Source organism: Dendropsophus ebraccatus, chromosome 5 (genome assembly GCF_027789765.1).
Source record: "Dendropsophus ebraccatus isolate aDenEbr1 chromosome 5, aDenEbr1.pat, whole genome shotgun sequence".
NCBI classification, from domain to species: Eukaryota; Metazoa; Chordata; class Amphibia; order Anura; family Hylidae; genus Dendropsophus; species Dendropsophus ebraccatus.
The window spans coordinates 124,932,425-124,957,909 of record NC_091458.1 but is presented as its reverse complement, the minus strand read 5'-3'; the positions used below and the strand labels follow the sequence as shown (position 1 = coordinate 124,957,909).

At 42.4% G+C, this 25,485-nt stretch overlaps 1 protein-coding gene across 1 annotated transcript in view; it reads left to right on the top strand.

The window, feature by feature from the left end:
• LOC138792983 (S-adenosyl-L-methionine-dependent tRNA 4-demethylwyosine synthase TYW1-like) overlaps positions 1-25,485 on the top strand; it is a 131,970-nt gene that overhangs the window by 9,418 nt on the left and 97,067 nt on the right. Inside the window, exons 3-7 of the mRNA XM_069971180.1 lie at positions 1,168-1,305; positions 2,639-2,740; positions 15,474-15,668; positions 16,493-16,786; positions 16,933-17,055. Of these exons, the coding sequence (XP_069827281.1) occupies positions 1,168-1,305; positions 2,639-2,740; positions 15,474-15,668; positions 16,493-16,786; positions 16,933-17,055 (852 nt within the window). The remainder of the gene's footprint in view (positions 1-1,167; positions 1,306-2,638; positions 2,741-15,473; positions 15,669-16,492; positions 16,787-16,932; positions 17,056-25,485) is intronic.

Sequence of the window (25,485 nt, the reverse complement as noted above, 5' to 3'; positions counted from 1 at the left end):
GTAAAAGTCCCCCAAGGGGACTTAAAATGTGTGTTTAAAAAAAAAAAAAAGTCTTTATAAATACCCCCCAAAATCACCCCTTTCCCATTATATAAATAAAACATATAGAAATAAATAAATAAACATATCATAGCGTTTGTAATTGTCCGTTCTATTAAAAAATAACAATCGTCATCACTAACGCCCAACGGTGTAAACGAAAAGAGGCATAAAAGGTCCAGGATTTGGTTTTTTTTTTTTGTTTTTTGTTACATTATATATATGAAAAAAAATTTATTAGGTGATCAGTACGTCCGAGCTTCACAAATATGGTATTAAAGAGGTTATCCAGCGCTACAAAAACATTGCCACATGGACAAGAACTACAGTATATTTATTTAAAAAGTAATCTATACAAAGCAATCATTCTGTAGAAATAGGCAGAGGTGTGGTATCAGACATATAGAAAATTAACATAGTGCCCCTGTGGTGGTATGCTATAAAGACCCTGCCTAGCAATCTAAAGGACCTCCTAGGTTTGGGGGTCCCCTACACCAGGTGGGATGTCCTTTATTGGTAACCGTCAGATCAGCAGAAGGTCAGAAAACTAAGATAGAGGAAAAGTGAGTTTTCTATGATGAGGGACTGGTTGGATGTCACCCTAATTTTTGAAAATCAATGTGCTCTAATGTAGTAAGCACCAGTAAGTGTGGTAAGGTTTTCTTTAATAGACAGACGTTTTATTCCACATTCTCCTCATGAAGCCTTAAGTTTGTTTGGCTTCTTAGATTAAAATTGCTAATGTTGCCAGTGTATTTTCCATACAGAGGCTGCCTTTTTTTTTTTTTTTTGGCCTGCAAAGTTATCACATTCAGGTGAGCGGATCCAAGGTCTCCTACTGTAAACAGGAATCCTTGGCCAATGCCGCTATTCCCTTAGAATATCTGGTGTTCACATATTGAGAGTGTGATGGAAAGTTTAGCAAGCTGGGGAGATTGTGATGCCAATCTCCTCTCACTAATATTCCCTAGTAGATTCCTTCTGCAAGATTCTTTTTAGCCTGTGGATTTGTGAGGGTATGGTTACTTATTGACATCATCGTAGTGACTCTGCCATATGCCCAGTATTTACTGACAATGCCATTGTCATTCTAAACTGAACCAAGTATTTTTTTAAATCTTTTAACAGGTCGAAACGTCTCAGAATGGCATACCACCCGTAACAAGTAAACCTATAAAAAATAACACCCCTAATGTAAACAAGGAAAAAGAAGTCTTTGTTTCAGGCGTCAAGATTTTTTATGGCTCTCAGACTGGTACTTCCAAGGTGGGTTTAAGAAGTAGAAAAATACTTACTCTTTAAAGTGTCACTGTCTTAATTTTTTTTTGCAGAAAGCAATAGTACAGGCTATTTTTTAAGAAACTTTTTTTAATTGTGTTTATTAGCCGAAAAATGCATTTTTATCATGAAAAAGCAGTTTGAAGCTCTCTCCCCGTCTTCATTTTTCTCTATAGAGAGGGGAAGGTTGGAGGGAGATGAGGCACCATAACAGGACAACAAAGAGTTGATTTACAGCTACATTACCGGCTATCTCCTCTGACGTCAGCACTGACCTCTCTAACCTCTGAATACAGGCTTTCACACAGGTCCCTCTGTATAATCCTTTGTTCTCTGCTGCCGACTAATCTCCCTCCTCCTCCCTGCCCTCTCCATAGAACAGACAGGGCTTGACTGATGTAAAAGAGTTGTGATTTCCTGATAATGAGCAGTGGATGAGAGAAGGGGGGGGACCTGAGGAAAGTCTTTTTGATTGCAGATAATGGCATATTTGCCTAATAAACCCAATTACAGAGTTTGCTAAAAATCGCCTGTACTATTGATTCCTGCAAAAAAACAAAACAAAAAAAATCCCGACACCTTAAGGTTGCTTTGTTAACTTTTGCTTATATACAAAGTCCTCTCATTTATTTTAGCGATGGGTGGGGATCTTAGCAACAAATCTCCCACCAATGGGGGTATTCCAGTCTAGTCTTGTTATGGTTAGGAGATAAGCTGATTGCTGGGGTCTGATCACCTGCACCCCCACCAATCCTGAGAATGGGAGTTCAGACACCCTGCAATGAATGGAGTGCTTACTGTGCCCGTACTCCATACTCTGTGGGCTGGTGATTTAGCCTTTTATATTTTCCCATTCATTTCTTATCCACTCCTGGCTTTGGTTGAAATAATGAAATTCTGTGATACCAGCCTAGTGGCGACAATTTGAACCATCAGAAATGCTGCAAGCCCTTTACAGAGGTCGGAGAGGGAAGTAGAATGATACCCGTCTGCAATACCCCAGCCGCCACCAAAGCCTCATCTTTGTCCTCTCTCTACACTGGCCAGTTATCAATATCATCAATAGAATATGCACAGATTGTAATACTGCCAGATGTATATATTTTACTTTGCATTAGAATTCAACAAAATTCCCTGAACCACTTTATGTAGGCAATTTACCCTTCATATACTACTTACCCTGTATTTTATATATTAAGGTGATTTAGTTAATAACTCCGTATAGTCATAGATGTGACTAAATATTGGGTCTTTTCTGAATATCGCTTACAATATCTACATGTGAGTAAAGTGTTAGCTCACACTACGTGTTTGTTTCTAGGGCTTTGCTAGTGCTCTTGCTGAAGACGTCGCTGCACTGGGCCTTCCTGTAGAAGTTATTAACATGAAAGACTATGATCCAGATGACAATTTGGTGGATGAGGTGAGTAAACTATAAATAGAATACAAAGGGTAGGGAATTATTTTATCATGGTTATTGTTTGCAGAAGCCTTTTTTCAGTCCTATGTGCTAACCATAAGGCTACGTTCACACAGAGCAAAAGGAGCGGATTACGCAAGGAAATATTTCCGCCTGAAATCAACTGACGCTGAATTCCGAGCAGAATGTAAGCAGAATCCCTGCGTATTCTGCTAGGAAAGTGTTCAGCTCGTAATCAGCTCTTGACAAATTCAGCGCGGAATACTCGAGGAATCCGCGCTGAATCCGCATGCATTCAGCGCTGAAATTCAGCGAGTATTTGGTGAGTAAACTAGATCCCATAGATTGTGAGCCCTCGCGGGCAGGGTCCTCTTCCCCCATGTACCAGTCTGTCTTTTGCCTTCATGTAATGTTTTCTGATCTTGTATTGTTCCTGCCTGTTGCCTATCTATTGTATAGCGCTCTGGAACTAAGGGTGCTTTATAAATAAATAATAATAATAATAATAATAATAACTATACCAGAACATATATACTAGAATCCTCCTCCCCCCCCCCCCCTTTCCCCATTTCCACGCTGATTCAGCGAGTAATTTCCGCTTGTATTAGGGCTCGTTCCCACTGAGCAAAAGCAGCTGAATTTCTGCGCTGAATCAGCGCTGAAATTTCAGCCATTAAAATAGGTGCAGAGCTAATTTCCATTGTTTTGAATGGAAATTCTGCTCTGCAGTTCACACAGTGGAATTTCCGCACTGAACTAATCCGCTTTCCGCCAGAAGAATGAACATGTTCATTCTTCCGCTAGCGGAAGCCTATACAAATCAATGGGGCTCTGATTCTCTGTTTCAGCACGGAATACGCGCGTATTCAGCGCGGAATACAAGCGTAATACAAGCGGAAATTACTCGCTGAATCAGCGCGGAAATGGGGAAAAGGGGGGGGGGAGGAGGATTCTAGTATATGTTCTGGTATAGTCTAGTTTACTTACCAAATACTCGCTGAATTTCAGCGCTGAATGCATGCGGATTCAGCGCGGATTCCTCGAGTATTCCGCGCTGAATTTGTCAAGAGCTGATTACGAGCTGAACACTTTCCTAGCAGAATACGCAGGGATTCTGCTTACATTCTGCTTATATTCTGCTCGGAATTCGGCGTCAGTTGATTTCAGGCGGAAATATTTCCTTGCGTAATCCGCTCCTTTTGCTCTGTGTGAACGTAGCCTTACACTGAATTGTCAGTGTTTTTTTGCAAACAACAGTGCAACTTATTCTTCACTGCTGAGACTATTACTTTTGTTTGCTGTCTTGGTCACATTGTCATCATGCTTTCATCTACACCAGTGCTGCTTAACCCTTTAAGGACGGGGCCAATTTTCGTTTTCGTTTTTTCCTCCTTGTGTTTAAAAGGCCATAGCACTTGCATTTTTCTTCCTAGAAACCCACATGAGCCCTTATTTTTTGCGTCACTAATTGTACTTTGCAATGACAGGCTGAATTTTTGCATAAAGTACACTGTGAAACCAGAAAATATTCAAAGTGTGGTGAAATTGAAATAAAAAAAAAGCCTTTATTTTATTTGGGGGCAATGTGTTTTTACGCCATTCGCCTTGGGGTAAAACTTGTTATATATAATCCTCAAGTTGTTCCGATTAAAACGATATATAACATGTATAACTTTTCTTGTATCTGATGGCCTGTAAAAAATTCAAACCATTGTTAACAAATATACGTTCCTTAAAATCGCTCCACTCCAAGACTTATAACGCTTTTATCCTTTGGTCTATGGGGCTGTGTGAGGTGTCATTTTTTGCGCCATGATGTGTTCTTTCTATCGGTACCTTGATTGCGCATATACGACTTTTTGGTTGCTTTTTATTACGCATTTTTTGGATTTGATGCTACCAAAAATGCGCAATTTTGCACTTTGGGATTTTTTTGCGCTTACGCCGTTTACCGTGCGAGATCAGTAATGTGATTAATAGTTCGGGCGATTACACACGCGGCCCGAAGGGGGGTGATTCAGACTTTTTATTAGGGGAGGGGGCTTTTTACTAATAATACTTTTTTTTTTTTTTTTTTTACACATATACTAGAAGCCCCCCTGGCCGGCAGCAGTAACGGAGATCGCTCCTCTGGGACAACATCCCGGAGGAGCGATCTCCGCCACTAGACACCAGGGAAGTGCTGCATCCGGTAATCGGATGCAGCTGTCATGTTTGACAGCTGCATCTGATTACTGTATTAGTGGACACGGCGATCGAACCGTGCCTGCTAATACCCGCTACAAGCGGCACCCGGGACCGCGGTGGTTCAGATCGGGGTCGCCGCGCGGCCCCGCTCTGAACACCTCTTATGGGCGCATAATGTACGGGTACGTCATGCGTCCTTAAGAGGTTAAAGGGGCTGTCCAGCGAAAATCTTTTACTTTCAAATCAACTGGTGTCAGAAAATTATATAGATTTGTGATTTACTTCTATTTAACTCCTTCACGACCAAGGACGTAATTGTACGTCCTTAGTCGGGTAGGGGAGTTTTGCTACGAGGGCCGATCGATGTGCCCGCTAATGAGTCATTTAGATGCCATGAATTGCTAAATTGCTTTTTCTCCCCCATCCCTGGTATCCAGTGGGCAGATCACCCGAACCCCCCCACCCCCCCACCGCGATGCGATCGCGGAGGGGCGGTCCGTTTACCTTACCCGGCCGGGCCTCAGCGTCGGAATGACTGTGATCCTGGCTTGTTATTTTGTTAATCTGATCAGCAGCAGACCAGACCAATAGAGCACCGATCTAATGGATCGGTGCTTTATTATATACGCAGCATTGATTTTAATGGGAGATCAATGTTGTGTATATAGAAGTCCCCCAGGGGACTTCTAATTACTGTGTAGGAAAAATAGTTTTTTTCATTAATAAAAAACCCCCTCCCCTAATAAATTTAAAATCGCCCCCTTTTCCCTTTTTATAAATGAAAATAAGTATACATATTTGGTATCGCCGCGCTGATCTTTTTAATAGAAAAATTAAACCTGTCATTGCAAAGCACAATTAGTGGCGCAAAAAATAAGGGTTCGTGTGGGTCTGTAGGTGAAAAAAAGGTAGTGCTACAGCCTTTTAAATGTGATGAGGAAAAACGAAAGCGCAAAAACAAAAATTCACACGGTCCTGAAGGGGTTAAAAATCTCAAGTCTTCCCAAACTTATAAGCTACTATATAACCTGCAGGAAGTGTTGTCTTCTCTGCTGCCACCTCTGTCCATGTCAGAAACTGTCCAGGCAGTAGCAAATCTCCATAGAAAACCTCTCTCGGCCAGAGATGTCAGCAGAGAGCACTGTGTCTGAATGTAAATAAAACACTTCCTGCAGGACATACAGCAGCTGATAAATACTGAAAGACTTGAGATTTTTAAAAAGAAGTAAATTACAAATCTATCTTTCTGACACCAGTTGATTTGAAAGAAAAAATTTTTGCTGGACAACCCCTTTAATTCCAGTTTTCATTGCCCATTAACAGATCATATTTTGATGATTTCCTTAGTATCAGGTACTATCTCAGGTGTTCTTTCTATGGGATATTCTCAAAACATGAGCTCTTGGTGGGGGACAGGACTTAAGAAGCACTGATCTAGGCCACCTTGTCAAACTGACATGACAGTCCGATATATCATAAAGTTTCTAAAACAGTAGAAAACCTGCTGCTGATATTGGTCATTGACATGTAACATGGTGGCCATGGCTAAGTATATAATAGATGGCTTAATTTGCCAGAGTGGGACCTCCTTTCTATTAGCTACCCTCAGTTATGGCCATGGGTCTGTTCACACACCCAGATGAAAGTGTGTATGTTGCAGAGCTCCAGACTAAAAAATTTACCTAGGAGCCATTGGCTCCTAACCTGAAAAATTTAGGCGCCAAATAGAATATTTGGTCGCCAACATTTTAAAACATGTAACATTAATGTTATGTTAAATGGGACTTACTGTGTGCAGAGGCCACGGCAGCATCCTCCTCCTTTAGATTCTTTCTTTTCTTAGTTTGAAAATGTTCAACATGAAAACTTGACAACCATATACCCCCTGCTGCCGGTGTGTTCCCTCAGCCAGCTGCCATCTTACCGGCAATGATCTACTATATGTGTATATATATATATAATGTGTATATATATATATATAGCCCCCGGCAGCCGATGACATATAGCCCCTGTGGCAATGTATATGGGAAGTGGTACTGTGCAGTGTATACATACAGACACTGAGGGGAGTGGTACTGTGCAGTGTATATATATACAGACACTGAGGGAAGTGGTACTGTGCAGTGTGTATATATATATATATATACAGACACTGAGGGAAGTGGTACTGTGCAGTGTATATATATATATATACAGACACTGAGGGAAGTGGTACTGTGCAGTGTATATACATACAGACACTGAGGGAAGTGGTACTGTGCAGTGTATATACATACAGACACTGAGGGAAGTGGTACTGTGCAGTGTATATACATACAGACACTGAGGGAAGTGGTACTGTGCAGTGTATATACATACAGACACTGAGGGAAGTGGTACTGTGCAGTGTATATACATACAGACACTGAGGGAAGTGGTACTGTGCAGTGTATATACATACAGACACTGAGGGAAGTGGTACTGTGCAGTGTATATACATACAGACACTGAGGGAAGTGGTACTGTGCAGTGTATATATATACAGACACTGAGGGAAGTGGTACTGTGCAGTGTATATATATACAGACACTGAGGGAAGTGGTACTGTGCAGTGTATATATATATATATACAGACACTGAGGGAAGTGGTACTGTGCAGTGTATATACATACAGACACTGAGGGAAGTGGTACTGTGCAGTGTATATATATATATATACAGACACTGAGGGAAGTGGTACTGTGCAGTGTATATATATATACAGACACTGAGGGAAGTGGTACTGTGCAGTGTATATATATACAGACACTGAGGGAAGTGGTACTGTGCAGTGTATATATATATATATATATATATATATATATATATATATATATATATATATATACAGACACTGAGGGAAGTGGTACTGTGCAGTGTGTATATATATATATATATATATATATATATATATATATATATATATATATACAGACACTGAGGGAAGTGGTACTGTGCAGTGTATATATATACGGACACTGAGGGAAGTGGCACTGTGCAGTCTATTACACATACAGACACTGAGGGAAGTGGTACTGTGCAGTGTATACATACAGACACTGAGGGAAGTGGTACTGTGCAGTCTATACATCCCCCCCCCCCCACCCCCACGCACTGACTACCGCACCTGGCCGCCATCACAATAAACACACTACCCAGGCCACGGTCCCCCCCACACACACATTACTGGCCGGCCGCCGCCCCTGCCGCCCCTCCGGTTATACTCACCCAGTCATCAACAATCTAAGTATGGTGCCGCTGGGGTGAACTTGAGGATCCGCCGGGTAAGGAGAGGCGGGAGAGAGGCGCTGGATGAGTGTGGCGCCTCTGCGGCCGTCCGTCCAATGAATGACGAACGTGCTAGATGACGTCACTGGAGAAGCGTGTCCCCAGTGTGCGGAGACACCCTTCGGTGCAGCGTGCGGAAGGCGGTCACTGTCCTTAAAGAGACAGTCTGCCGCCGCCGGGGCCAGTCGCAAATGGCGCCCAGATTAATAAATCTGGGCGCCATTTGCAAAATGTCAGTCGCATTGGCGACCATTTTGGTCGCCATCTGGAGCCCTGTGTTGTGTTTTGTTTTTGTTTTTTTTCATTGTGATCAGGAGTCATCTAATAGACGCTGGTGCTCAAAACGTATCAACTATTGTGGGTTTTATTTTTTTTTATTTAGTGTGCTTATATATCTACATAGCTACTATAAGCAAAGATGATACATTTCCACCTTAGAGTTAATGTAACATCAGGTACATCCCGTCTAAGTTTTGCCCATGGATAGAACAGCATCGACATTGGGAAGCCGGTGCCGCAGTGCTTTTTTTTTTTTTTTTGAGACCCACGGTACAATTCCCGTCTACGCCGTTCTATTCACGGGCATCAGCCAGGGGCTGCGTCATAGAGGGGCGGGGTGTTCTTCCACTGAAGGCAGGCCGGCCCACCTCCAGTTTCACCCCCGCCCAGTGCCTGTGAATAGAACAGCGGCATACACAGGAATCGGGCCACGCTTGAAAAAAAAGGACCTGGGCACTGGCTTCCCCGTGTCTGCACCGTTCTATCCATGGGCAAAACTTTAAGGAGAAATCCGGGAAAATTTTTATTGAAGTATTTTACTGTCTCCCAAAAGATACACAAATCCCCAATATACACTTATTATGGGAAATGCTTATAAAGTGCCTTTTTCCCTGCACTTACTACTGCATCAAGGCTTCACTTCCTGGATAACATGGTGATGTCACTTCCTGGATAACATGATGATGTCACTTCCTGGATAACATGGTGATGTCACGACCCGACTCCCAGAGCTGTGTGGCTGTTGCTGCTGGAGAGGATGATGGCAGGGGGACACTGAGCATCCCTTTATGTTTATGAACCGATTTGTGCTCTCACTTTTTCTTTTTTTCGTAGTGGCTAGTCAGGGCACAGCTCTCATCTGCTCTGTCAAAATGAAAGCAAAGCTGAGCTGTGACTGGTTGTTGCGTCCACTAAAGACGTTTTATTTTATTACCGGTTTGGTTTAATTTACAGGTCGTCGGTGGCATATTTTATTTATTTTTCTAGCCTTTATTTTATTTAGTGAATGTTTGTAAACTTTTGACTATGAAATAGGTCAATGCATGAATGCTGTCCTAGTCCTCTGCTGACATGCTAAAATGTCATTACCAGGATGTCAGACAAGACACTTGCTGGTCAGCAATTCTGTTGTTTTCTAAAAGTTTGTAGGCATTATTGTAAAAGAAAAGTGCAAATTTTACAAAAAAAATAAACTCATCTGCCAACACAATGTACCTTGTCATTCTAAATAGTTTGTATCCAGTTCAAGGAACACGCCAGTCAAAACCATTACATTGTGTTAGGCCCAGTGTGTGTGACATTGGGATTCATCATGTGCCAATCAGAAAATCTGTGTACCATTCCCTAGGAATCTCAGGATACATTTTACTACATTATTAGATTCTTCCATAGTGGTCCCTTTTTGAAGTGTAAGTGTCTAGTTCTGGTAGTTTAATAGTTTTGTCACATTTTATTCCATTTATATTTAACCCTTTAAGGACTGGGCCAATTTTCGTTTTTGTTTTTTTTTCTCCTTGTGTTTAAAAGGCCATAGCAATTGCATTTTTCCACCTAGAAACCCACATGAGCCCTTATTTTTTGCGTGACTAATTGTATTTTGCAATGACAGGCTGAATTTCTGCATAAAGTACACTGCAAAACCAGAAATAAGTGGGGTGAAATTGGAAAAAAAACAAACGCATTTCTTTTAATTGGGGGGTATTTGTTTTTACGCCATTCGCCCTGGGGTAAAACTGACTTGTTATGCATGTTCCTCAAGTCGTTACGATTAAAACTTTTATTGTATCTGATGGCCTGTAAAAAATTCAATCCATTGTTAACAAATATACATCCCTTAAAATCGCTCCATTCCCAGGCTTATAACGCTTTTGTCCAAAAATGCGCAATTTTGCACTTTGGGATTTTTTGGCGTTTACCGTGTGAGATCAGTAATGTGAGTAATAGTTCGGGCAATTACGCACGCGGCGATAGCAAACATGTTTATTTATTTACTTTTATTCAAAACATGGGAAAAGGGGGGTGATTCAAACTTTTATTAGGGGAGGGGGCTTTTTACTAATAAGAATACTTTTTTTTTTTTTTTTACACATATACCAGAAGCCCCCCTGGGGGACTTCTAGTATATACACTTTGATCTCTCATTGAGATCTTTTCTGTATACTTATACAGCAAAGATCAATGAGATTGGCACTCGTTTGCTTTCGGCTGCTGCAGCCGAAAATAAATGAGTGCCGAGCCGGGGACGGCGCCATCTTGGAGCGGACCCCGGCCGGCTGCAGACACGAAGATTGCTCCCGGAGAAGCTATCTCCCCCACTAGACACCAGGGAACGTCTGCCTCCGGTAATCGGAGGCAACGGTCAACTTTGACAGCTGCTTCCGATTACTTGATTAGCGGGTACGGCGATCAGAACGCTAATAGCCGCGGTCCCGGGCTACACGTGGCACCCAGGATCGCGGCGGTTCAGAGCAGGGTCGCCGTGCGGCCCCGCTCTGAACACCTCCTGGGGACACATGACGTACGGGTACTCATATGTCCTTAAGAGGTTAAAGAGTCACTGTCGTTAAATTGTTTTTGCAGAAATCAATAGTCCAGGCAATTTTAAGAAATTTGTAATTGGGTTTATTAGGCAAATATGCCATTATCTGCATTTAAAAAGACTTTTCCCAGGTCCCCCCCTCCTCTCCTTTCTCTCATCCACTGCTCAGAATCAGGAAATCTCGACTGTTTTTCATCAGTCGACTCCTGTCTGAGCTATGGAGGGGGGAGAAGAAAGGAACAAGCTGAGAGCCCAGAACAAAGGATAACACGGCAGGGGAGCTATACAGAGTGCTATTAAGAGGTCAGAGAGGTCAGTGGTGACTGTCAGAGGAGAGAGACGATGTGAACATAAATTAATGTGAACATAAATTAACTTTGTTCTGTTTTGGTGCCTCTACTTTCTCTCTCCATAGGAGAACAATGAAGACAGGGGGAGAGCTTCAAACTGCTTTTTCATGATAAAAATTCATTTTTCGGCTAATAAACCAATTACAAAGTTTCTTAATCGCCTGTACTATTGATTTCTGCAAAAAAATTTTAACGACAGTGACACTTTAAAGCAAATCTGTCACCCCATGGCTACCTATGGAGCTGGCGGCACTGCTGGATAGATATTAATAAAAACATTCTTTGCTGCCTGTACATGTGGTAATATTTTCATAAAAAGCTGTGTTGAATGCAGAATGTGCATCACTGACTGTACAAAGGTCAGGCCTACAGCAGAATGAGGCGTAGAGGTGCTAGGACCCAGGGAATGATAGGCCCTACTGCCTACTAGACACTTTTCATGGCCCACATAAAGGTGTTTAAAGAGACTTTCAGCAGGATTCTGCTGTCCTATCACAGGGTAGCATAAACTAGTGACAGAGAAGCTGAATAGAATGGTGTGTCACTTACATGGTTCTGTGCAGCTAATTCAGAGATATCCTTCTAAATAATATGAACAGTAAGTAGTTCTCTCCATTATGTGCATGAGCCCAGTAGTTCTGAATATTCATGAGAAGCAGAAAACTCCGCCACCAGCTGCTGCTTGGCAGTTATATATCCATGCTGTGTATAGGCAGTCACCTGTCACTCTGGAGTGCGGGGGGAGGGGTGTGGCAAGAATCCTATTCTCCTGCATATTAGGAGAACGGCTGAACAGAATGATGTAAGTAATACACCGATCTGTTAAGCGTTTGTGTCTCCCTAATTTAAGGCTGAATAAACCCAGTAAGAGGTTAATATGGGATTCTTTGTAGTTAACGTTCAGTGGATGAAAATCTGGTCATGTGGGAATCACACAAGTAAATAGATTTTGACAGATACAATGCAGTTATTGGAGCAATGGTTTAATGTACTGAGAACATATTTCCTATACAATGACTGGAGGGGGGGGGGGGATTAGTAAAGCTGTATACTCCAGTAATTCAGTTCTTGCAGTCAGCATATATTTTTCAAATTGGTTCTGAAGAACGGACAATAACATTCAAAGTGGCTGACAGTGCAGATGTCAAAACAGTGCCAGGTATGTGTCGGTGACTTAGTGCCTGCAAAAATGCAAGATCAATCTGAATGTTTGTATCTGTTAAGATTATAGAAGGGTATATAAGCCATTTCATCTCTTTCCGATTTAATGTTATGTTAAAACACTGATAGTAAAATAGGAAATTAGAAAATAAAATAAAAAAAACTTCAAAAATTTGGTCAGTTAGGGTAGAGGGTTTTTTTTTGGCTGACAGAACTGGTTTCTAGGTGCTGTACGTAGAGTCCTATAAAATAAAAATGCCAGGGATTTCAATTGAAATTTTTAGCTTTAGGCTTTTTTTTTTTTTTGTGACGGAAAACGGTCACTGTGATGCGTCAGCATTTGCTTATCGCTTTTCTGCTGCCAAACATAAGAAGAGCGTGTCTCACCTGACCTACATATCAACTGTCTACAGCCAAATTGCTTTAGTTTTTGCATTTTTTAACTTTTACAGATTGAAATTTGCAAGCAGTGGCAGTGAATTTAATGGCACATTAGCATTTACATTGTATATGGCCAGACCTGGCTCGGTCTTCTAAGGCACATTCTCTGCTATTGTGTCTGTATGGGTTATATTGAAGAGATTGTATAATCAGAAAATTTCTTATTGTTTTAAATCAGATTTGTTATGGTAAACATATTTTTTTTAAGATTTTTTTTTTTTTACCTTCTATTTTTTCATTTACTATCATCATTATAAAATGATCCTTATAAATCGTGCAGCTTTCATTTTGGACACTAAGCTTAACACTAAGGCTGCATTCACACGTTCAGTGTTTTTCCCGGTCCGTGATTGTGGTCCGGCAGCTATCTCCGTGATCCGCAAAACAGTCCTTTCATCCATTTTGTATCCGTGTCCGTTTTTTTTTCATGGATCTGTGTTAAAGCATTTTAAATTACATTGATTACATCACATCCGTGTTTTTCACGGATGAACACGGATGTCACATCCGTGTACATCTGTTAAAAACACGGCTCTCATTGATTTCTATGGGGAATCCTTTCCGTGCATCCGTTCCGAGTAATGAAATGTCCTATTTTTTAACGGAACGGATCACGGATCCGTGAAATCACGGAACATCTGAATAGCCCAATAGAAAGCAATGGGCTGTAAAACTGTCCGTGCGCACGGACAACTTCCTGGAACGTGTGAATGCAGCCTAAAGCCCGTATTCCACGGGTCGTTGGAGCAAACGAGCGCTGTCAGCGCTCGTTTGCTCCTCGTTCGCCGCTCGCTGCCTCCGCTATTCAACGCGGCAGCAGCGAGCGGGTGAGTGCGGGAGGGGGCGGCGGGGAGCTGCGGGGGGGCTGCCCGGGGGATCGCTAGATCGTCCGGGCAGCCCATAGGATATAGCAGCATCTGCTGCCGATGCGCTCCTATTCAACGGAGCGACGGCAGCAGATCGCTGCTATATCAGTCGCTTGTTTTTCAACATGTTGAAAAACAAGCGACTGCAACGATCAGCTGACATGAACGATGTCGGCTGATCGTTGCACTCTATTCCATGGAACGATTATCGTCCGTAGCGGTTCGATATCGTCCGAAAACGAACGATAATCGTTCAGTGGAATAGGGCCATAAGCCGATACTTAAAATTACAGTGTGACACCAGTAGATGGCAGATACAATAGGTAAAGATAATAGATAATACTTGCTTTAGCCTGGTCACTGTAATACGTGCTCTCTCTTTGAGTCCATATCCCTCTCTCCTTTCTTTTAGCATTTTTCTCTCTTTCCATTATAAGAATCACATCCGCCCCCAGTGCCCTCAGTTTCCTCCCCCTCCCTTCCTCTTTTCTTGGCAGGCATTTACCTTCCTGAGTCAGGTACAGCTGCATTAGGACCTGTCCTGTGATCTGGTGGTCTTTATAAATGACCTCTTGTCATCTGTACAGATGGCTTAATACTCTGTTCCTTTCAGTATGATTTCTCCTACCAGATGCCTTCTGGAGCTCATCCCAGGCAAACGCATGAATGTCTGTTTGGGAAATGTGTTTGATGCTGTAATTCTTATTATATGCTATTTTGTTTTCGTTTGGCTTGCTTAAAGTGTCACTGTTGTTTAAATTGTGGGTTTTTTTTTTTTTTTTTTGCAGAAATCAATAGTACAGGCGATTTTAAGAAACTTTGTAATTGGGTTTATTAGCGAAAAATGCATTTTTATCATGAAAAAGCAGTTTGAAGCTCTCCCCCCTGTCTTCATGTTTCCCTTATAGAGAGGGGAGGAGTGGAGGGAGATGAGGCACCAAAACAGGACAACAAAGAGTTAATTTACAGCTACACCACCGGGCTGTCTCCTCTGAAATCAGTACTGACCTCTCTGACCTTTGAATACTGGCTTTCACACAGCTCCCACTGTGTAATCCCTTGTTCTCTTCTCTCTGCCAGTGACTAATCTCCCTCCCCCTCCCCCTCTATAGAACAGACAGGGCTCGAGTCGTGATTTCCTGATAATGAGCAGGGGGGGGGGGTGTCTGGAAAAAGGCGTTTTTTGAATGCAGATAATGGCATATTTGCCTAATAAACACATTTGCAAAGTTTCTTAAAATCACCTGGACTATTGATTTTCTGCAAAAAAAAAAAAAAAGGGACAGTGTTAGTTTTCATAAATAGGTCTAAAAGTATGTGAATAATGACGTATGTGGCCATAGATTATTTTTATGATTACAAGTATTATGAAAGCATGACTTGCTAGTTCACTTACTAATGTCCATGGTAATAATAGCAATTAGTAATACAAATATCTGCTCATGTGAACAGACTTCTAGCCTGTACGTATAATTCCTTTTTCTCTAATGTTGTCTCATTCTTCACATAGGACAATAACTAGTACTCACAGATGAAACTTTAGTTCTGTTGTTTAAAAATAGGAAATAATTAATTTCTTTCCCTTTCTCTCCCCATTCCCTTTGTAGACAACAAGTCAAAGTATATGTGTCTTCATAGTTGCTACCTACACTGACGGACTGCCTCCAGAAAGCGCAGAGTGGTTCTGCAAGTGGCTGGAAGAAGCTTCCAATGATTTTCGCTTTGGAAAAACCTTTCTTAAAGGCTTGAGATATGCTGTGTTTGGATTGGGGAACTCTGTGTACAGCAGCCATTACAACATGGTATTTACTTAATCATTTTGATTTTTGTGGCTATATTGCAATATATGCTGTATGTTGTGTGTAGTGCGCAGGTACCCTGTAGATTGCATGGAATGTGAGATGGCTGGGCCCAAGCTATGTCTTCATGTAGTGGCACACAGGTCATTGGGCTTCACAGAGTCAAAAAGGCTTGTGTGGATTTTTTTAACCGATAAGGAGGTTTAATGGGCACTGTCACTAAAAATAACTTTTAAAGTGTCATGTGAAAAGTTATTGGTCACAGCAGGTCTTACTGCAGAGACCAGCTTTTGATTAGAAAATAAAGCAAGGAACAGATCGCAGCAGCACAATCCTTTCCTCATTCCCTCATTCCTTCAATAATTTCTCATAGACTTACATTGAGAATATTGATGGACTGCCCGGCGGGCTGGCGAGTGCGTTGTGCTGCTTCCATCTCTCCCCAACTACATCATGTGATCAGAGCGGGTGCCAGAAGTGAGACCCACTGTGATCAATAACCTTGACAAGTCTGATAACACTTCAAAAGTTTATTTTTAGTGAATGGTCCTATTTAGTGAATAGTGCAAAAATCCTAAAGCCTGGAGAATCTCTTTAGTGATTTGTGGACAGTTAGATTTTTGTTTGTCGCAATAAACACACATTTCTATATTAATTATTACTAAAAATACATACAAACCTCTAACCTCCCTTAAGCTATACCTAGGCTAATGGAATCCAGAGTAGCTTTGTATAGTACACAGCTACAGAAACGGATTTCTCTAGTAATGTACACTAGTTTATTAGTGTATTATTTTTATACTAAGGGTTTTGTGCTATTTTAACAGGTTGGTAAAAATATTGACAAGTGGCTGTGGATGCTGAGTGCCCACCGGGTGATGACTCGTGCCGAGGGAGACTGTAATGTTGTAAAGAGTAAGCATGGCAGCATAGAAGCAGACTTCAGTGCCTGGAAGGAAAAGTTCCTGAGCAGGTTGAAGGCTCTGATGAATGGAGAGAAGAAGGTCTGTAGTGGAAAATGTAAGAAAGGAAAAGGAAAATGCAAATCCAAAAAAGATGGAACAAATTCTGCAGATGACGATAGGAACAAACCTGAAGAGTCTGAACATGAAGGCTCTGAGGTAAATATAGACACATACATGTGTTTACTTATAGTCATGCTTATGACTATCCCTTACACTATCATATTCATGGAGACCGATCAGACATTTACAGCATTTTTCCTTGACCTCAAACACTCAGATTTATAGAGATTGTCTTTTAACAGGAAGAACTGTATGAAACAACCAGCGAGTCAGAATCTGAAGGAGAGGAGGAGGCGGGCAGTGGTAGTGGTCTTATAGATGTTGAAGATTTAGGAAAGGCTATGAGCAGCATGAAGAAAGCTAAAGTAAGTATCTGTGTAGTGATGACTGTCTTCCTGCGTAAGGAAAGTGTTCGATTGGCATCTGTAACATATTATATAGTTCACCTATGCATCATAGGTAAAGCATCTCCTTTTTAGGATTTTTTTTTTTTTTTTTTAATGCACTCCCCTGTTGTCATGAATAGTGTTGAGCAGATCTGTCAAACTGTTTGGGTTTGTCAACATTTTCAGAACCCGATTGCTCGGCATTTGATTCCCCGCTGCTGCAGAAATTGGAACCCGCCCTAGAGAGTTGTCGAAGACATGGGCATAGCCATAACTGCTGTAGGGAAAAACTAGCAGGCACCACATTAATATAAAGAATGGAGTGCTTGTCCTTCCAGCTCAATGCAAGATACTAACACAAACAACAAAAGGACAGGATGTATGGGCGGCATCTCCAGTGGACAAGTAATACAGGGCACAAACACACAGTGAAGGTGGTACCTGATCTGAAGTGCCATCCAACATAACCTGTTTTGTGTTACTGAGGACTGACCTTTATGGAAACCTAATGGGCCAGATTTATCAATCGGCCTGTAACCAAAACTGTCTGGTTTGTCAAGCGCAACCAATAACAGCTCAGCTTTTATATCTTAGTGAATGCTAGTCAAATGAAAGCTGAGCTGTGATTGGTTGTTATTTGTGTATCTGACTGATTTTGTTTGATTGGCCGGTATCTTCCTCTGTTTAGAATTTCAGTGTAATGCCTGTAGCGCTTCTTTTCAAACACTAGATGTCACTAGACATGAAATAAAGGCGTGCCTGCCTGTAATAGAATGGTTTGCATTGCTCACACGCTATGATTGTCTCGATATAAAACTGCCAACAATAAAATTAATTGCCTTCCTTTAAAATACTCCATCTTCTAAAGTACAATTTGTTTATTAGGGTGCCATAACATAATTGTTTTATTTTAGCCTATTCGGCCAGGTGCGAAAACCATATAAGACAATGTACACAGTACCAACATGTGTACTACTATCTAAAAGACAAAACGATTTGTAAGGAGAGAATGGGGGGGAAAAAAATATTGTATGTGAAAGTTCATATGCCCAGATATAATATAATATAGAAGGAAGTGCTTTTTGGTAGTATTTTGTATTGGTGTTTTGCTGTAGTGATCTCCGTATGGGAACATGTAATTTCCTGTCTCCCACTCCGTGTTAAAGTGATTTGTGTTTTAAATGCTCACTGTCAGGTTTGTTAAAACATGTCTATATGACCTCCTATGGCCAATCTTAAAGTGTCACTGTCCTTTTTTTTTTTTTTTTTTTTTGCAATAATAGTACAGGCGATTTTTAAGGAACTTGAATTGGGTTTATTAGGCAATTATGCAATTATCTGCATTCAAAGACTTTCCCCAGGTCCCCCCTCCCTCCTCTCTCTCATTCACTTCTCATTATCAGGAAATCTGGACTCTTTTACATCAGTCGAGCCCTGTGTAAGCTGTGGAGGGGGGAGGAGGGAGATTATTTGTCAGCAGAGAACAAAGGATTACACAGCAGGAACTATGTGAAAGCTCTATTCCGAGGTCAGAGGTCAGTGTTGACCTCAGAGGAGAGAGCCTGGTGATGTAGCTGTAAATTAGCTCTTTTTTGGTGCCTCATCTCCCTCCACCCCTCCCCATAGAGAACAATGAAGACAGGGGTGAGTGCTTCAAACTGCTTTTTCATGATAAAAATGCATTTTTTCGGCTAATAAACCCAATTACAAAGTTTCTTAAAATCGCCTGTGACGTTTTAAGGTCCCCATACACCTTCAATAACTGGTGGCCAATCTATTGTTCCTGTGTATGGGGAGAGAACGGCAGATATAACACTCGGCATGGCTGCAGCTCATCTCTTTGAGAAAATGATTTTCCATCACTCCCAACCCTTTTCTCCACCAGTATCTGTCGATGGATGGTAAGAAGAGTACAGTATATCCCAGCAGCGCTTTTCCTGCTTTTCTCTTTTTTTTTTTTTTTTCCCCCTTTTCTTTTCTGTATTCTTTGACATATTGCATTATTGTTAGATTCTCCCCTCCTGTGAGTTTTGTTTGACTGTACCATTGTTACAGATCAGGCAAGGATAACCTGTTTGCCTATTCCAATTCTATGACATATGACTCTTTTGTGTATACCTTGTGCAGTGGCAAGAGGCTTGGCACCGCTGGCAGAGAGTTGGTTGTCCTAGTCCCCAGATATGACACTGTAGTAGTTTTATGGTGTTTGGGTATTTTCACTTGTTTTGTTTCCTGTATAGATTGAGGCCACGTTCTCACAACTTATATTTTCAATAAACAATGGCAGTTGTTGCAAGTTTGCAACAACGGCTGTTTTTGAATGACTGCATCCGATCGCATTGAACTCCATGGAATTCCGGCTGGAGTGTATACACACTGTGTACACTCCGCCAGGGATTCCATGCAGCAGCACAAAAAACTGACGTGTCAATTTTGTGTGGCTGAAATTCATTTAACAGTGGTTGCATGAAATAGACTGTGCGGACAATGTAAAGTGCGGCTTTGGCCGGACTCTACATTGTCTCCAATGGTTAATTAGAACGGAGGCACACCCGAATATGCCCACATTCCAATTCAAAAGAAGTTAACAGACAGCGGCCGTTGTGTGACTCTGCCATGTCACAGAACGTCTGCTGTCTTACAGCATGTGAACGTGGCCTGAATGTTAAAGAAATTAGACTGATACATTATGCAGCAGATTTTTCCTCCTCTTGGTAGTGAATAGTTGCGTCACATAGCAGGATAATAACTGAGTTTTTATAATGTAAACTATTATCTGCGGTATTGGTATGCTTAAAAATATGTTGACATCTACATTAAAAAATGTTTTAGTGAGGAAAGGTTACGTGTGCTGCAATTCATCCCCGGCAGACCCTATAATTTTGCCTGATTTGTAAGTATTGTTCTGTTACTATGGAAACTCAAAATTCTGTAAACCAGGTCTGAACAAAAGGGATTGAAATACATGAATATATATATATGTATGTGTGGATCCAACGCTCCAGACAGCCAGTCTTTGTAGTTCTGTTACACTTTTAATAAGACAAATGTCATATTGTTAATTTTGGGAGCTCTCGCTCCAAGTCTCGTATGGAAATGGAAATTAGGCTTCTGTTTATTTTCTAGGTGCATTACCTGATTTTATCTTCAGTGCAATGGGATGAATGTAGTGGGAGCAGCATTCATGTTCAACCGCCGCTCCTTTCAGAGCTGGTTATGTGGGACCCCCTGCTTTCATGATTGGTGGGGTCCCAGTGGTTGAACGCTTGACCACAACAAAGCACTGTAGATTACAGGGAGTCACATGGGCAGTCACTGCAACCAGAGCAGCAGGGTTAGGTTAGTGTAAAATAAATAAATAAATAATATAAATAAATATATATATATATATTATATGTATGTGTGTGTGTATATATAGATAGATAATTTTTTTTTTTGGGGAGAAATCAATAGTACAGGCAATTTAAAGAAATTTTTGTAATTGAGTTTATTAGCTGAAAAATGAATTTTTATAATGAGAAAGCAGTTTGAAGCTCTCCCCCCTGTCTTCATTGTTCTCTATGGAGGGGGATGAGGCACCAAAACAGGACAACAAAGGGTTAATTTACAGCTACATCACTGGGCTATGTCCTCTTAACTCAGCACTGACCTCTCTGACCTCTGAATAGAGGCTTTCACACAGCTCAAACTGTGTAATACTTTGTTCTCTGCTGGCAACTAATCTCCCTTCTCCCCCCCCCTCCCCTCTCCATAGGTTACACAGGGCTTGTCTTATGTAAAAGAGTCAAGATTTCCTGATAATGAGCAGTGGATGAGAGAGGAAGGGGGGGCTGGGGAAAGTCTTTTTGAATGCAGATAATGGCATATTTGCCTAATAAACCCAATTACAAAGTCTCTTAAAATTGCCTGGACTATTGATTATTGCAAAAAAACAAAACAAAAAAAAAAACACGACAGTGACACTTAAAGTGCTCTAAATTGTGTTAGTCAGAAAAAAAAACTGCTTTCTGTGTACTGCTATTTCTAGAACTGGTACGTACTGTATATCATGTGCCTTAGGAAATGAGTAAGAACTTGGTGTTACTGGGGATTTATAGTGAAACATCACCACTTCCTAATATTTTCTTTGTAGCTATCCCATAGATGTCTTTTGCTGAAATAAAGGAACGTTGTGTTATAAAATACTGGCAAACCTCTTTCACATATGTGTAATAACCCAGATATATAGGCGACTGGCTCCACACCAGAAAATGCTCATTCTTTTATTTTGTCCCGGAAACGTGGTGTAATTTTACTTGTATATCAAAATAACAGTGTGCTTATGGCTGCTGCAGACTACATATTATAGTTATAACCTCGATGTTTCTAAGATTCATTTCTGGAGTAAGACAATGTTGCCATCTTAAAATGTGAAAGTGGAAAAAGTGTTTAGAACCTCCGGATGGAAGTCGCCATGTTTTAGAGAGTCTCCTTTGCAGCAAATGCACAACGGATATAATATAAAACAACAGATGTAGTTGAACATTATGGCTTAATGGAACATATCCTGTCAAATGACTATGGATTATTTTATACATGACATTTTTTTTTTTCCAATCATGCAAGGGGAAATGACTTGGATCCTCATAATTTTGCGTCTCTGATAAAATTGTCGAGTCTAAAAATACAAACAAATCTGCAGTAAAAAAAAAAAATAGATAAAAAATTTGACACTTTTTTTCCCTCTCGCCCTATGACGGCACCCATGGAGAGGTCCACCTCCCGCTCCTCTGGACAGGAAACAGTTCACTGGATCCATAAAAGAAGAGACCGCCCCTTCATCGCCAGTTCTGTTTCCTGTCCTTTGGAGCAGGAGGCAGGAGGTGGTTCTCCCACCTCTCCAAAGGATCCATCATAGGAAGAGGGGAATGGGGCAACCGGCTTACCTACCTTACTGCCGACATCCCCGGCGGCGTAAGTCTTCTAACGAAGCAGCTGCCAAGACTGGCTCTCTCCCCAGCACCTGTCAGATGGACGACCTCCGGATCCTCCCTGGCTCTCCGGTCAGCGGCCACGCGTCCTCCGGTAAGCAGGCGGTCCTAGCACTTCCGGGTTGCGGGACGCGCGCGTCGACGTGGTGACGTCACGTGCGTCTGACGTCCGGGGACGCTCTGACTGCTTCCGGGGAGGGGTTCCGGCGGGGCCGTGCTCTTCCGGGCCACAGGCTTGGGGCCTGTCAGGTGAGCCTATCCTGGCACGATCCGGAGAGGGTGTGCTGGCGCGCGGCGGAGGGGAGGAGCCAGCCATTCCTTGGCGCCGGATTTAAAAAGGGGAGCCCAGCAGTCATCGAGGTGGCGTCCACGCTGAGCAGGTATTTCAGCAGGCTTCTGGCTGTGCACTCTGCATTTTCAGCACGTTCCCGGCTGCCAATCTCTGCATTCAGCACGCTCCGTGCAAACTCTGCAGACACATCTACTTCCAATGGAAGAGCGCGCAGATAATCCTGAGACCCCTTCTGAGACTCAACCGGTATGACAGGGGCTAACTTGGTACCCTCACAATATTTATGATGCTTTGAGATATTTACACATAGTATGTATATTTTTTCTTATAGATGAAAACATCCCGTACTAAGTCCAGGGAATGTCCTGTGTGTGACAGGAAGCTGAGTAGTCACAATAAGACATTATGCAGCTCCTGTCGTAATAGGTTCCTGGAGGAAGAAACACCATCCTTCATGAGGGACATTAAGGAGCTTATTAAAGGGGAAATTAAATCATCCCTTCCCTCACAGACCCTAGTCCCCGTGGAGACTGGAGAATCCTCCAGGTCTGAACCTAGGCCTGGTCCCAGCACGGTGGCAGATGAGGAGGATCCTATGTCCGAGACAGAGGATTTTGGTGAGGAGATTGGTACCGAGTCTCACCAGTCGGAACCTTTAGAGTCCAACATAGAAGAGGTTGATCCGTTAGTCAGTGCAGTAAGACGCACTATGGAACTAGAGGACAGTCCTGTGTCCAAGACTGTACAGGACAGAATGTTTCAGGGCCTTACCCCAAAGAAGAGAAAGGTATTCCCTATCCACCATACTATTAAAGACCTGATTAAAAGAGAGTGGAACAACCCAGACAGAAAGTTCTTCGTGCCCAGGGCAATGAAGCGCAGGTATCCCTTTAATGAAGAGGAGACAGCTGTTTGGGATAGAGCCCCTAAAGTGGATGCACCTTTAGCGAAGATAGCTAAGAAAGGGGTCCTGCCTTTTGATGACTCTGCTACCCTAAAGGACCCTATGGACAAAAGAGCAGAGGTCTACCTTAAAAAAGGTTGGGAGGCAGCTGCTTCTTCTTTTAAGCCTCTTGTTGCGGCCACATCTGTAGCCAGATCTATGGACATTTGGATTGAGGAACTAACCGCAAAGATTAGGGACGATGCCCCTAAGGAAGAATTATTGGCTGCCCTCCCCAATATTAGCCAGGGAGCCAAGTTTCTATCGGAAGCCTCAGCAGATACCTTAAAACTAAATGCCAAATTTGCTGCCTTATCCAACTCTGCAAGGCGTACAGTTTGGCTAAGGGACTGGAAAGGGGACATTACTTCAAAGGCAAAACTATGTGCCGTACCCTGTGAGGGGGAATTTCTCTTTGGTTCCACCCTTGATGCAGTCCTTGAGAAAGCTTCAGATAGAAAGAAGGGCTTTCCAGTGGTACCCCAGCCTCCCAAAAGTAATTATAGGGGCAGAGGTAGGGGTGGTCAGCGGGGAGGCCCTTCAGGTAGAAGGGAATGGAGGACCTCTAGAAGGGGTAGAGGGCTGTTGTTCAATGCTGCTGATTCTGCCAAAAAACCCAATCCCCAATGACGCCAGGCCCCGGTGGGTGGTCGCCTTTCGCTATATAGCCAGGAGTGGGATAAAATATCATCCAGTAAGAATATTTTGAACACAATAAAGGATGGTTTAAAAATTTCGTTTGTGTCCCCTCCAGGCAGTAGATTTGTCACCACTCAATTCCGGGATCCAGAGCGTCAACAGGCCATGGAACTTGAGGTGCAGTCTCTCCTGGATAAACAGGTATTGGTCGCTGTACCAGCGGAAGAGAGGGGAGCAGGCTTCTACTCCACTCTCTTCCTGGTCAGGAAGCCAAATGGTACCTTTCGTACCATAATTAATTTAAAGCCCCTTAACAGGTTCCTTACCTATGAAAGATTCAGAATGGAAACTATATCTTCAGCCATTCTGAATCTTTCTAGAGATTGCTCCATGGCGACCCTTGACCTCAGGGATGCGTACTATCACATTCCAGTTCACCCAGAACACCAGAGATTCCTCAGGGTTGCGGTGTGGTTCAAGGGCTCCTTCCTCCACTTACAATACAGGGCCATGCCTTTCGGTATTTCACAGGCCCCCAGAATATTCACAAAAGTTATGGCAGAGGTGATGGCACATGTAAGGGAACAAGATATCATCATTGTTCCATACTTAGATGATTTTCTCCTGGTGGCTGAATCTCCGGAGATCTTACAATCTCAGATCACACAGGCGGAAGTCATTTTTAAGAAATTAGGATGGGAAATAAATGAGGAGAAATCAGTCAAGACCCCTTCTCACACCTGCCAATTCTTAGGAATTCTCCTAGATTCCCGTGTTCAGAAATGTTTCCTACCTGCTAGTAAAGTGACCCAGTTACTGACTAAAATAGAACACCTCATGTACAGTCAGAGCACTACAGTCAGAGAGGCCATGTCAGTTCTAGGTCTAATGACCTCTTGCATTCCCGCAGTCCCCTGGGCCCAGTATCATTCCAGAACACTGCAGACACAGATCCTCTCTCAATGGGATAGATCTACAGACTCCTTAGACTCTCTATGTGTTCTCTCTCCACAGACAGTACGTTCCCTAAGTTGGTGGACCCAGAGAAAAAATCTGGAAAAGGGGGTTCCCTGGGTACGCTCAGACAAAGTCATCCTAACTACCGATGCCAGCCCTCGGGGCTGGGGAGCCTACACAACAGACATCATGCTCCAGGGGTTATGGAAGCCAGAGGAAGCTGCCTTGTCTCAGAACGTCAGAGAGCTGAGGGCAGTCTTCATGTCCCTATCCCAGGCCCTACCCCTTCTAAGAGACAGACATGTAAAGGTCCAGTCAGACAACTCATCGGTAGTAGCATACATAAATCACCAGGGGGGCACAAGATCCAGAGAGCTAATGAGAGTCGCACACTTCATCTTCAGACTGGTAGAACCTCATCTCTCCTCCCTCACAGCACTACATCTAAAGGGGTCAGAGAATGTAAAAGCAGACTACCTGAGCAGACACCAGTTAAACCAGGGGGAGTGGAGCTTGTCAGTAGAAGTGTTTCAGCAGATCTGTGCCAAATGGGGTCTTCCAGTAATAGATCTCTTCGCCTCCAAAGCGAACAAAAAGGTAGAGAGGTT